The sequence below is a fragment of the Fukomys damarensis genome, unplaced genomic scaffold, assembly GCF_012274545.1.
Source record: "Fukomys damarensis isolate Sample0158 unplaced genomic scaffold, DMR_v1.0_HiC HiC_scaffold_11, whole genome shotgun sequence".
Taxonomy (NCBI): Eukaryota; Metazoa; Chordata; class Mammalia; order Rodentia; family Bathyergidae; genus Fukomys; species Fukomys damarensis.
The window spans coordinates 37,462,304-37,476,440 of NW_022900923.1; the positions used below are offsets into that span (position 1 = coordinate 37,462,304).

Sequence of the window (14,137 nt, forward strand, 5' to 3'; positions counted from 1 at the left end):
GGTTCCCGCCCGCCGCGGCGGGGCCTGGGGGGCTGGGGGCCCGACTGCTGAGGGCGTCGCTGGGTTTTCTGGCTCCCACCTAGGTTTGCGCTAAGGCTCCCTCTCCGACTTCCAGCGCCCTTGCTCCTAAAAGCCCCGAGCTCGTTACCCTCCGCAGCAACGGTCCCCTAGCAGGCAGGGCGAGCCAGAAGAGGGGCCTCCTCTCCGGCAGACCTCAGACTCCAGTCCCCAGTCTCCCTAGACGCCCGGTGCCTCCTGGGCGAGGATCTGCAGCCCCAGCCCAAACCGGAGCCTGGTGGCCTCAGTCTCTGGGCCTGAGGAACGGATCTTGGAGTGGACCTAGACGTCACTGGTCCGTTTCCTGTTCTCCGAACGCTTGGGGCTTGGCGTCCCAAACCCAGAGATTTTCAGTCCTTGGCACCGCAGCAGTTTTGCCTTTGGTTTGCGGGGCGGCTGGTGTCGCGTACAGGGGGAAATAGAAAAATTGCGGAGGAGCAGGATACCTACTCCAAAGGCAAGAACTTTCCAACCTTTAAACGAAGTAATCAACTACCACTACTGCTTATTCGCAACTGTAAGTCGTGTCCTCTTAAAGAATTGGCAAGTACTTCCCTTTCTCACTTATTATGAGCCAGAGGGAAAGAACTACAGAAGTCTCCGGAAATGACTCCAGCCAAGTAGTGCTGTGTGGCGTGGATGCTCTGGTATCACAGGGGGAATTGGTGCTCAGACTTACGGGAGGGGGGGCTGCTTTGGCCGGGTCTGGCGGTGCCAAATAGCCGAGTGGGTGTCAGTACCTTCATTTGCTGTGGAAATCCAGGGCAGGGATCTAATCCTGGTAAAGAACAAAAGTTGACTTTTCTAGGCCCGCCAAAATTTGGTGAGGAATTTCAACCCATGTCAGCTAGTTTGGAGGGAAAAGTTTAGGGGGTGACCTGTTTCCCCTTTTGTGGTTATTCTACTTAAAAATACAAGGCAGCAGCTAAACCGCATGCTGGGCTCTTCAAGGTGAGATTTACCATCCTCAATGGGACCCTGATGGGAAGCTGCATTTCGGCACCAAACAAGATTTTTCAGGATCAGGATTTCGTGTTTAGGCTGGTGCCCGAGAAAGAGGGACTGTAAGGAGGAGAAAGCAAGAGCCCTGATAATCTGTGAGCAGAAGGATCAGCCACTTATATCTCCATCAAAACAATGCCGACCAAATTGTGGGCACCGATTAAATACCTCCCTTGATTTCGATTTTAACGCTGCCTAAACAAAACTAAAAACAGGATTCTAAATTCTGGTGCAAAAAAAAAATTTGAACTCGTTCAGATTTCTTTTCCACTCCCCAATAACGATGTTATTTTATGTATTTCTGAAGCCACACTATTCAGCTTGTAAGTATTCTACGTTGGGGAAACACCTACCAGACTATTGTCAGTAGACTCTCGGTCTCCCTAGCATCTGAGGAATGCAAACGCGGGTTCAGAGAGGCACCAGAGCGGCGAAGGGGGACTTGGCAAGGGTTTTCCCACATTTGTCCCGCGTGGTTCCTTCCGGGACGCTCTTCCCCCATCCCGCATCGTGCGGTGCCGCGCTCCGCCCTCCTGAGCCTCAGCCCGGCTGTGCTCGCTTTGCAGGGGATGCCCCCGCTGAGCCCGGAGAAGCCCGCTCTGTGCGCCGGGTGCGGGGGCAAGATCTCGGACAGGTACTACTTGCTGGCCGTGGACAAGCAGTGGCACCTGAGGTGCCTGAAGTGCTGTGAATGTAAGCTGGCGCTCGAGTCTGAGCTCACCTGCTTCGCCAAGGACGGCAGCATTTACTGCAAGGAGGATTACTACAGGTAATGTAAAGCGCAGGGCAGGGCCACCAGCCCAAGTTCAGTCCCCCCTCAGTGAACCACCTTTGGGGTTCGGTTGTCTTTCCCGAGACCAGGGAAAGTCACTTGGTGTTGTCTCCAGGCCGCAGTCTCCCCATCCCACCGGGGCGGGGGAGAGGGGACGTCAAAGTCCCAGAGGCTCCCAGTTCAGTTGCCAAATTCTGAAAGATCTGAGACTCTGAGAAAGAGTAATCTAACCCCGGACGGAGACTTGAGTCCGTTGCTTCCTGCTCTCCCCGCTTATTACGAACTGAGCGGCTTGAGTGCCTTGGAACCCAACTGGCAGCGGCTTGGGTGGCAGCTGACCTTGTCAATGGCTATGAAAAGGAGTGAGGGCCACTGCCCAAACCCAAGTCTCTCAGTTCAGTGTGCCCTTTGCTGCTCTTACCAGACTAGAGAGAAAACTCAGCTGCAGAAGTGTTCACTGATGCTTCTGAACTGGGAAAGACAGAACTGCATACAGGTGACCTGAAGAAGAATGACCTTTCCTTTACAACACTGTCCTTACCCGATGTTGACTGCTGTGAGGTGCATTCAAACAGCTAGGAATCTCTTCATTCACAGAACATTTTATAGTTAACGAAGCTGTTTATTTTGGCATTGCAATTTAATGTTTTCAATAGCCCGTGAATTAGATACTGCAGATTTTTTTTTAATTCATGTAGAGAAAGAAACTGTAGCTCAGCTCCCAGTTCTTCCTTTACTGTAAGGATATTTGCCCTGGTCTCCTAGAGCCAGAAGAGGTCAAATGAGCAAATAAAACTAATGTCCTGTCCAAAGTATGTCCAAGCATCATGAGCTTCTGGAGCCCTACTGTCTCAGTCTTTGGCCGTGGCAGACCAAGCCCAGGTACTGCACGGTGGGAGATGGCTCTTCCTTGCCCTGACCCTCCTTGCAGAGTCCTGACCTTGCGGTTTCCTTCCAGAAGGTTCTCTGTGCAGAGATGTGCCCGCTGCCACCTTGGCATTTCTGCCTCCGAGATGGTCATGCGCGCCCGAGACTCTGTCTACCACCTGAGCTGCTTCACCTGCTCCACCTGCAACAAGACTCTGACCACGGGCGACCATTTCGGCATGAAGGACAGCCTGGTGTACTGCCGCGCCCACTTCGAGACCCTCTTGCAAGGAGAGTATCCACCGCAGCTGAGCTACACGGAGCTGGCAGCCAAGAGCGGCGGCTTGGCCCTTCCTTACTTCAATGGCACCGGCACGGTGCAGAAAGGGCGGCCCCGGAAGCGGAAGAGCCCTGCGCTGGGAGTGGACATAGTCAATTACAACTCAGGTGGGTCCCTGCCCCTACCCACCCACGCAGCGGGTGGGGTGGGGGTCTGGCTGCCTGAGGAGGACTGAACCCCTTGTCTGTCCAAGATCCGGCTGCAAGAGCGTGCTATGCCCAACATGGCCCTGTGCTCACTCTAACTCCTGCTCAATTTGAAGAAAGAAGGAAGGAAGGGACAGAGAGAGCAAGAGGGGGAAAGACCGCACTTTACTGAGGTTGTGGCAAAAAACACATTCAAAACCAGTGAGCTCTAGTGACTTCCCCCAAACAGGCAGAGCCAAACCCTGGTTGCCCATTAGTTAATGAGGCCATTAGTTTCTGGCTCCCAGTTGGAGCAAAACAGCCCCAGGGCAATTTCTTTGTGGAAGCCAAATTATAGATCCAGAAGCAGGCTTTGCTAAATACTGAAGGGGTGGGGAACTTCAGAGCCTAACCCCGGTCTGCCTAGAGGGGGCAGAGACCTCACCAACCAACCCAAAGTTAATCAGCAACACAGTTGGCAAGAGTGTTGAGAAACTGAATCCCTGCTCTTGGCAAAAAGCGGTGGTAGGGGCAGGAATCTCTCCACTGCTGAGCTGGCCTGTGCGTCTGGTAGGTCAGGGTGTCCATCCAGCCCCCTCATTCCCCAGGTGTCAGAGACCCAGGCCAATTGACGGAGGCTCCAAGCAAGGCCCACTGAGGGAGCTTAGTGAGGTCTCACGCTGCTCTTTTGTCCTCCAGCAGCCTTCTCTTAACTAAAAACAAAGTGCAGGCGATGGCCTGAGAGTACACATCCTCCCTCACAGTAGGACACACCTATCATTTACCAATCTGTTTCACACTCATGCATCTATTTCCCATTGTTTGGTACCCAGTCCCTGCTTCCCATCTTCTAGGTAAGGATGTTGACAGGCCTTAGGGACCATAATCTCACTCTAGGATAGAAGCCCTTCTAGTGAATCCCAGTCCCTGGGAAAAGGGTAAAAAGCCCTGGCTCACTTTGGGGAGCTTAGGGACCTCCACTGTTGTGACTTCCATGCACTGGCCCAGACCTGTCTGAGAAGCTCAACCAGCAGGAGACTCAGGCCAGCGGAGACCATTCAGTGGGAAAGGACCTTGGGGACCACTTTACTGTCTCAACTCTGTCATCGCCCTGAGCTCCCCAGATACCCTGGCAGGGCTTGGGTGCCCATATTGTACCTATTTTTCTCTTTCAATTCCCAGTGCCTGCGGCCGGGATTTAGATCAGTGGTTCTACCACTGGTCTCACAAGCGCAAGGTCCCAAGTTCAATCCCTGGTATCAAAAAATAAAAAATACTAAGTTCCCAGTGCCTCGCATAGTGTATGACACTGTTGCTGAGTGATAAAGGAACAGTGTCTAGTCAATAACATGATCCACCTAAGGTCACACAGCCAATGTGAAGGGAGAAACTAAGAGCTCTTCTCTAAATGGAGAGTTTTCAGAGAGCAAGCGTGTAGGATGAGCAAGCACTCCCCAGCCCCCTGCCTAGGTTCTCTCCCTTCTGAATCAGATGACTTAATTCTGGATAGTCAAGCAAGTAGCCCAGCAAAGCTGTGTTTGTCCTCAGCAGGTTAAGGACATGCTAGAGTGGCCTGGAAAAGAGAAAAGGGCGGGCAGGCTCCACACAGCCTCTCCCAGAGTTGGTTTGTGTGAGGGCAGGAAGCACAGCCTTGGGTTTTTCCAGCCCTGTGCAGAGGCAGCCACAGCAGGCAGCTGGGCAGCGCCTTCTCCCTGGCTCCTGCTGTGCTGCGGCAGTGGCTTGGTTAGGGGCCACTTTGCTCAGCACTCTTACTTCATCTCCTTTGATGCGCAGTCCCCAGGGCCGGACAGGCAGGGCACCCATTGTTCTTTATTAATATAAGATGGCACTGGAATGTCAAGCCACTCACCAAGGCCTTCATGTGGGGAGGGCACTGAGATACTGAGACTGTACCCAGAGTCCTTTGCAGAGAGGGGTTCTTTCGGTCCCATAAAAGTCCAGTAGGGTGGAGGTTTGTAGCCGAACTGCAGGCAAGCCCCACTTTTGGCCTGTTTATTCAATCTAATTAGCTAAATTTCATTTTTGCCTTGGATCTTATTTTATATTAGAAAGATCCAAGGGGCATTAGGAACAATAGAATTCAGCTTCTTTTACTTCTGTGAAGAGAACTAAGTATGAATTTATTTCTCAAAAAGAATGAAAATCTCCTCCTGAGGCACTTAAACCTTTATTGTGCAAATTAATGTTGTCCAAGTTGTTGAGCGAGTTGATGTTTTGCTGGAGATGGAGGGGAAAGTTGCCTAGGGCTGCCTAACCTGAAGAATTTGTACACCCCTCATCCCGTACAGCCTCTTAATAATGTTCACTCCATCCTTTTTGGATTTTCCCCTGAGATAAAAGTAAGTAGTACATCGTTCTTTAGGTTAGGCAAAAATAATCCAGCACAATTGCTTGACCACATACCAAGCCCATTTCCAGAGTGTTACAAATCCGATGTCTGTATAAAACTAGGGAAAGTAACCCTTCAACAAATTAAAAACATTAAAACAGAGAAAACAAAAATGAGCCCATTTTCATTGTTTTAATTATTTTAGGCTTCGTTGGATTTTATACTACTATTTCTATTTAAATGTAAACTAGTCTTATAAAGGGTACCACTGGTATGAAACAAAATATACATTACGTAGTGACATGTTCTCAAAACCATCTACACAAAGCAGGTTTGTAATTTAAAGAGTCTCAGAGATGTGAAAATTGACAGAGTTCTTAAAATGAGGCAAAAGCCCTTAATGAGAATGTCCCTAATTACCCCTCTGTGAATATATCAGCCATGTATTTTAGAAAAAGACATGGAATGTTTATCTGGAATACCGGATTGAAATAAAGCTGTTCAGGGTGGGAAGATTTAATCTAAAAGAAACAGATCATATTGGATAATTTAGCATTAATTAAGAGATTCACTTTTTTGCTACTTCTCAAAATCTCCTTTCTTTAGATTCATTCTACCCCAAGTTGTGCCTGGTTGTTTTTGAATTAGCCTGGTACTGACCCCTAGTGGTCTCCCAGGAATCATTTAATTCTCAGAAGGTTAAAACCTTCAGAAACAAACTTTTAGGTAGGTGACCATAAGTGATAGAAAATAAACTTTTTAGATCATCTCATTAATTTTAATAATGTCAGATGTGTACTTACCGGTGGTACTTAGATAATTTAAAAATTTAGTCGATCTCTTAATTCAGGAGAAAAATACCTCTAAGGCTTTAGAAATTCTGGACTAGGGGAAACACAATCATTTCCAAGTTCACTTAATGCATTTATAGTTAAACCCAAATAATTTAGAGTGGTGAACTGAGTTACTTGGTGAAAGAAATATATTTTCCTATGTAGTTGTATAAGTGATATCATAGTCACATGAATATTATATATAGTAATATCTGTTGAGTAAAGATCTGATGACCTATCTTCATATACACTGAATTGTATATTTCTTGTGGAAATGGGCCCTCTAATTCTACTTAAGCCACTAAGTGCTCCACTAAGTTTCAAATCACCATCAATGGATAGAGTACATAGGAAAGCAACGCCTTCAAATCTTCCTGCAATTACTGTTCATAAAATGCTTTTGAAAGCCCAGTGATGACATAGGTAGGTTGGGAATCATGAATTTCTAAGAAATATTACCATGGGGAAGAGGGGATGGCTAAGGGCATTATTTAAGCAGTGCGTCAAGGCTTCCACCTGAGTGTAATACACTCAAGTGGATGTGTTGTTTAGGAAGACTTACACACACATGACAGGAATGAAATCACTTTCGAAGAAGTCTTGATGACTGACATGTGCCTCTTTGGCCATTTTGTTGTGGGTGCATTTGTAATCTGGCTGTGAAATATGGCTCAGTTTAGCAGAGATAAGTATAGTTTCATAGGAGGCCACGAGATGTTGTTTCATCCATTAGAGGACAGGAAAGTGCAATTCTGTGGACTATTTGAACTTGACATAGCCCTATTGGGCTGAAATAGGAGAAAATGCAAACTATATTCTCTCTGTTATCTCTGGATATACGGTACTATTTCTGGTGGGTGAAAAAAAAGCCTTTGTTCAATATTTGAGTGAACACATTGCACTCGGTTTCTATTTCAAGTTTTTTTATTTTACATTCATATTCACTTGTGATTTTGTTGATGAACAAAGGGTTCAAAACCTTGATTGAATGCTTGTTGCATTCCTGGCTCTGTGCTTGACTTAGAGGATCCCAATGTAATATGAGACAGTCTGTTCTCTCAAAAAACTCACCTGCTCTTTGCCAAGTGTGTGTCTTCCTGCTTACATGTCTTACGGCGATACAAACCAAGGAAACATTAGTTCATGCTTAGTTTTGTTACACTAAGGAGAATTTTTTCTTGAATAAGTTTTCTATGCAGCTGATCTCTTAGTTGATGACTATAAGATTTCTGCATTTCTGTAAATATGCTGATTTGCGGGAAAAATCAGTACATTATATGTACTGATTTGCTGGATACTTTTAAAAGGTAATTCTAATCAACATAGCAGGAAGATAGCATTTTATTAAGTAAAATGGGGGCGCTACTCTTGAGATTTCTCACTTTATTTTTCAGCATTCAAGTTTCTTCCCCTGCTGCATGACATAAGGTTGATTTTAAATAATGCACTAAAAGGTAGGGTGATCAGTTACAAATATCCATCAGGTAATATAAAAAACAGGTTTAAAAAAAATTGTCATGCCCTTGAATTTGCAAAGTTGGTTGAATCAGTAAGTAGCGAAATGTTTCCGTTTTGTAGTCATATTTCCTATGCAGAGCCAGGGTTTGGGGAAATGATTTAAATATACAGAGGAGAATGACTTGTTAGCTGGTTTCAAAGGCTGATTTGTTTTGCTCTTGTTGCCAAGGAGGACTTTGGCAGAGGAGAGACGTGGTCCCCTCTGCCAGACCAGCCAGTGGCACAGCTCGCTTCCCACTCACGTGGGTTCAGAGAAAAAAGGGGACGGATCTGAGCAGAGAAATCAGCACCAGCAGTGTCTCTCAGCTGTGAGCTGTGAGAGCGCTCCAGGCATGAACCAAGAGAGAGTAAGGCTGGGCTCATTCTCTTTCAGAAATATTTATTAGAATAACCCCAAGGGGGAAAATATTTTCTTCCTATATAGCCCTGTGCTAACCTGTTATACCTCAAAGCCCTGAAATACATTTTTTATGCTTTCATAAGAAATCTTAAAATCTTTCTAAAATCTCCATCTTTTCCAGCACTATTCTAACTTCCTCCTGATAATGAAAGCTCTAAGAATATGAGAAAATGCTAAAAATTGGAAATGATGTACATTCTCCGGCAGTTGGTGGGCTTTCACAAACTTGAGAGTTGGGAGCCAAAGTACTTGTTTGACACATCCTATGTGCTAAACAGCAGTGCCTTCAGATACACAGCCCTCTTCCAGAAACACAAAATGTGAAGTCTTAAAATACTGTGTGAACGTGGGTGGTCATGTGGTGCTGATATGCATAAGTGTCCTAGAAAAGGATTTCTTTCTTCTTCTGCTCTTGGAGGTTTCTCTCATTCCCACTTTCTGCTTAGGGTTCATTCACTTTTGCAACATTTTCCATCAACTTTAAAGCAAAAGAAAATATTTAACCAATATTTTTCTATTGCGCAAACTCCGGTTGTGTCTACACTAACTGACAAGTTTGCTTGACACTGGCCATGGCCTCCTCTTTGTCCAGACACTATTCATACAGAACTGTCAACCTCTTCCTCTTGCTTTCACATGGTAGCAGAACCATGTAGCCTGACATCTTTTCAGTCAATGCAGGAATCTCTACTGAGCAGTTGTCTGTTCCCTGTGACTGCAACAGGTTGTAACGAGAATGAAGCGGACCACTTGGACCGGGACCAACAGCCTTATCCACCCTCACAGAAGACCAAGCGTATGCGAACCTCCTTCAAGCACCATCAGCTCCGGACCATGAAATCCTACTTTGCCATCAACCACAACCCGGATGCCAAGGACCTCAAGCAGCTTGCTCAGAAAACAGGCCTAACCAAAAGAGTTTTGCAGGTAAGACTCCTCTTCACTGGCTGTACCTACATCTCCCTTCCCCTCGCCAGTAAATAGCTCTCTTCCCCATCAACCTGATGTGACTGCTTCCTGTTTTGCTTCTTAGTAGTTTATCTTAGTCATCACCTTAGAGGGTATGCTGAGGTTTTGCGGGGGCTTCCTGAAGGGTACTCAGACAGAGACCCGAGGTCTTTTAAGATGCCGACACATTCTCCCTACAGATGGGAGAGGGTCTCCAAAGCCAGCACAGCTTGCCTTGCTGCCATGCAAATACAAGTGACGTTATCTGCACAAGTCCTAGTTGTAAGATGCCCAGGAGTGTTAGGCTCAGGGCACTGACTTGTGAGGTATCTGCTAGCACTGTCCTACATCAGCCTCACGCAGACATGACGACCTTCCCAGTTCAAGTGGACTTTCTCCTCCCCAACTCCCCCAAAAGCCAAAAGTACAGTTAGCACCTCGGCAACCAGTTGGAACAAGTGTCTTTCTGTGTTAACAAATCATAATTAAAAGCTGGGAGTTAGTACAGTGGTTCAAATACTTCCTCAGATTCATCAGGGTCAGACTATATAACTATGAAGTTATAACGGCTTACTGTGAGTCACCGGTGAGCTCTACTTCGAGGGGACAAACTACAGATACTTTAGATTTTGAGAAGTTGTCTCTCGCTGATTTGAGCCTGTGGCCGGGGTGTCAGACTCAAGAGTAGTGGAAATTGTCTCAGTCACGTTTTCTTCCTAGAAGTGGTTTCTACCTTGTGGCAGCAGGTGCCCCTGCTTCTCATTCTCAAAAGACAGCTGTGGAGGAATTGGGATGTATTTCTCCTCCTTCATCTCCTTGGTTTCTCCACCGAAGCGCCAGTTGCCCCAAGTGCACTGGTTCATGCTGATGTGATGAGTGTCCAAACTGGCTGGGGAGAGAATGTGCAGCTGAGAGAGAGCACATCTGTAATGTCACTCACTACCCTGTTTTAAAAGAGAGAGAGGAGGAAAAAAAAAGCCCTTTCCTTCCCAAGGACAATAGGCAATTATATTTAAAAGAAGAAATATTTTTAAAAAGAGGAAATAGGAAAAAAAAAAAAAGGAGAGAAAGAAACAAAGGCAGAAAGAGAGAGAGAAAGAATATAAAAATTAACATCGTAAAGAAATCAATTGGGATTGGTTTGCAGGTTTGGTTCCAAAACGCACGAGCCAAATTCAGAAGGAACCTTTTGCGGCAGGAGAATGGGGGTGTTGATAAAGCCGATGGCGCGTCGCTTCCGGCCCCGCCCTCAGCAGACAGCGGAGCTCTCACTCCACCCGGCACTGCGACCACTTTAACAGACCTGACCAATCCCACTGTCACTGTAGTGACGTCCGTGACCTCAAACATGGACAGCCACGAGTCCGGAAGCCCCTCACACACTACCTTAACGAACCTTTTCTAACATCGGTTTATTTTATTTTTTTTAATGCTTCCTCTTCATTATTATTCTAATTATTATTTTTTATTATTTACAAGACTTCTTTTTTTTTCCTTCTAACCCATAAAATATTTGGGGAATGAAAATAACAGCTTGATGTGTAGCATCTGCAGCCACTTGGCAAATGAGTTCACAATATTGTGTCCTTTAAGTAAACATAGTTTGTCTACAAAGTGTATTTGGATTTTTTTTTTCTTTAATTAGGTCTCTTAGTCGGTGACCGGAGTTTTCAAATCATTCTAATAAGTGCCTCTTAAAATTGTATGTTACTTATTTCCAGAATCTCGAAGAAAAAAAAAAAAAGTGGTGTTATGGTGAGCAAGGAAGCATATTACTGTTTAAGTGATTAGAACAATGAACCAGGCAGTTATTTCTAAAACCCCTTGACTGTGTGATTATGGAACTTTGAAATCTTCACATTCTTCAAATTTTAAAACTGAAAAAAAAATGTACCGAGTATTCCCATTTCTTACCTGAACTGTTAATTCAAATGAGAAATGTGATTTAATGAAGAAATTAATGATAATAAGTTTAAATAGTCACGATAAAATAGGTGGGAAATTTATTCCAGAATGTGACTTTTCCTTTTCTTAGGGATTAAAGGCCTCATTTTTGTTTTTTAACTTAGTTATCTCCCTCTCAACATTTAAAAAGATTAAACTCCGTTCTATACTTTGACCTCTTAAAGCTAAAAAAGAAAACAAAAAACCACCTAACAACAACAAAACCTAAAAAGCTCTGAAATTATTCTTTCCACTTTACTTTTTTTCCTAGGGAAGATGGAAATAAGCAAAATATAATTTTTAAGAAATCAAAGAAAATTGGTATACTTTAATAAGTCTATTATTAATTGGCTTCACCTGTACCATGATATTGTATCTGACATTCTATATGAATAATTAAAAAAAAACAACTTAGTAAATTGACACCAACAATGGTATTTCTTTGGCTTTGTTTTGCTTTGGTTTATTTTTGGCATTTGTTGATTTATACATAAAAATACTTTTCTGACCTTTGAGATTTGAAATTAGTCTTAAAGTAGATAAACTCAGAAGCCTTGTGGATGCTGATCTGAACATATTTCCTAGTTTACAGTAGCATTTTTTTCCTTTAATTTAAGGTAAAATCTTAATGGTCTGGGCAGTGGTGAATGTTCATCTATATGCTTCTGTTGTAGTTAAATACCAATTAGATTGTGGATTTCCTAAAAATAAAAATAAAAATAAAAAGAAGTCAAGATATATGTCTTGCTTTAGTGGATTGTTAAGAATAACTTTGCACATATTCTCCACTTTTTTGGACCCCTTAAATCTCTGATCGTCTAGGTGACTAATAGATTTACAAGGGGTCCTCTGGCTGTATAAATGTGTGCTTACATATTGACAGTTCACTGCCCACGTTAAAGTGCATTATTGTAACTTTTGCTCAGGGTCTTTAGAAAATTAGCACAGAAAGTAGCTTATTTTTAAAAAAAGATGATGGGAGATAAGTTAACACTGTAACAGAAGAAAGGTGTGATTGCCATTATATATTTAGCAAGTGTGGTTATCATCTTATATGGAGCTTAAATCTTGACTTTTCATATTTCTATTACATTTTGGGCATTTACCACTAACCAGACCAAACAACCTTGGTAAGGCTGAGATCTTATTAATACACTTTTACAGGTAAAATATTGATACTTATAAATTTTGTTCTTTGACAGAACAATATATGGTACTATAGATCTACTTTATTAAGTAGACTAATTATAACTCAGTTCTCCTATGTGCCTTATGATATAACTTGGAAGTAAGTTTGTGAAAATCAGGATTATATGTGTTGTTTGTTAAATTAACTGTTTTAAGCCCTTTTGACACCTCACTAGTTTTGTACTGTTTTACCTCTTATTTCTGAAACTCTTTTTATGGTGTATCCTGTTAGAGGGGACAAACATGTCATAGAAAGCAGTTGTGCACTCTTTCAAATATAGTTGATCAATTCAATAATCTTATATATTGAGCTTCGTGTTTATAGTACAGTAAGTGGTCTAGCAAAATTGTCCATGTTTCTTTGTTTATTGATAAATGCATTGTATAGAAACTATTTCCCCTAAATATTTATGGACCAAACAATTGTGATATATCCTATTAAATTTGTGTGAATAAACCATTTTGAATCTAAGGAGTTTTATTTAAATTTTACTGGTTTTAGTGTCTTTTCACTATATGCAAAAGCTATTAAAATGATAGTGTATATATATTTTTAACGTTCAAACATACAATAATTTTAGATTTCCTGACTTTGAATCATATAAATTGCACACACCATTGCATATGCAATGTCACCCCACCGTGAATTACCTTTAAATATATTTGCTTTTAATAAAAGTAATGCCCCACCAACTTGACTCACTCCAATTTTCAGAATAAAAAAAATCAATTCAGCAGATAAAGTAATTGCATGAAAAGAAGCCTTAAAGACGAGTAAGAGTCAATGCTAGGTCTATTGAGCAAAAATGAATATTTGTAAGTCTAAGTAGAAATTGCAGACCCCTAAAAGCCAAGTTGCTCTGTAGTTAATAAATTGTCGCTATGATTTTTTTCAGGGAGAACCAATCTTGGGGCATTACAGCCAAACATCCCGACGTTTGAAAATTCCCTAAAGTATTAAAGGAAGGGGAAAAGTTTGATCGGAAATCCACTGCAGTGAAGACAAAGACACTATTAGGTTATGATAATCATACATTTAAAAATTTATTGAGCCAAAAAAAAAACCAATAGAGAGAGAGAGAGTGAGACTTAAATGTCATTTATTGAATGTTAACAAAACTTCTGTTCTTTATGATGTCTAACACAAATGAAGGCTTAAAATTATGTGATTTTTAAAAAATTAGATAACTATGTATAAACCAGAGCAACCTGGCAGTAATATGCCCATGCCATATTTGGAGAAAACTATTACCGAAAAAAAAAAACCACACATTTGTCAAGCACAATAGTTGTAAAATAAAGTCCAGAAACATTCATTTCACCTGCTTGCTAATGTGTATTAGTCCTATCTGTTAATGGCATTTTCCAACTGTAAATTCAAAGAAAAGCTATCACTCATTTAAGAGTATAGGGATCAAAACGCAGTCATTTTAGTATTATTGTTTATTACTTCCTTTTTAAACAGAAATCTCTGCATGCACTTTTACATCTGTCACTTCTAGTGTACATCTCTGTAACGATGACTTATCTTTGCTGTTTCTTGTATGATAAATAGCTTTCATTAATAAACATTTTATTTGATGCAAACATAGTTAACTTTATGTTAAACACACACTGTTGGAATTGATTTTGAACCCTGTCTCAAAGAGGCAGCACAGTACATTTGCAATTTGTTATACGTAGGAAAAATTCAAACAATACAACGAGATGAAATTGTGTTGGTCCAGGATGAAATTATTTCGTTTTTAATTTTTATGATTTATTTTATTTTTATATTTAATTGATGCATACAC

The 14,137-nt window shown here is 42.5% G+C and overlaps 1 protein-coding gene across 6 annotated transcripts in view; it reads left to right on the top strand.

The window, feature by feature from the left end:
- Lhx9 (LIM homeobox 9) overlaps positions 1 to 13,817 on the top strand; it is a 19,450-nt gene extending 5,633 nt beyond the window's left edge. For 2 of the 6 annotated variants that reach the window (XM_010635404.1, XM_010635403.1), the window contains 4 exons: positions 1,626 to 1,828; positions 2,790 to 3,145; positions 8,989 to 9,191; positions 13,241 to 13,817. In XM_010635404.1, coding sequence (XP_010633706.1) covers positions 1,626 to 1,828; positions 2,790 to 3,145; positions 8,989 to 9,191; positions 13,241 to 13,297 — 819 coding nt within the window. In that variant the 3' untranslated portion in view covers positions 13,298 to 13,817. Of the gene's footprint in view, positions 1 to 557; positions 575 to 1,625; positions 1,829 to 2,789; positions 3,146 to 8,988; positions 9,192 to 10,359; positions 10,618 to 13,240 lie in introns of those variants that run through there. The other 4 variants (XM_010635401.1, XM_010635398.1, XM_010635402.1 and 1 more) reach the window with 3 other exon arrangements.
- Positions 13,818 to 14,137: the final 320 nt, after the last annotated feature.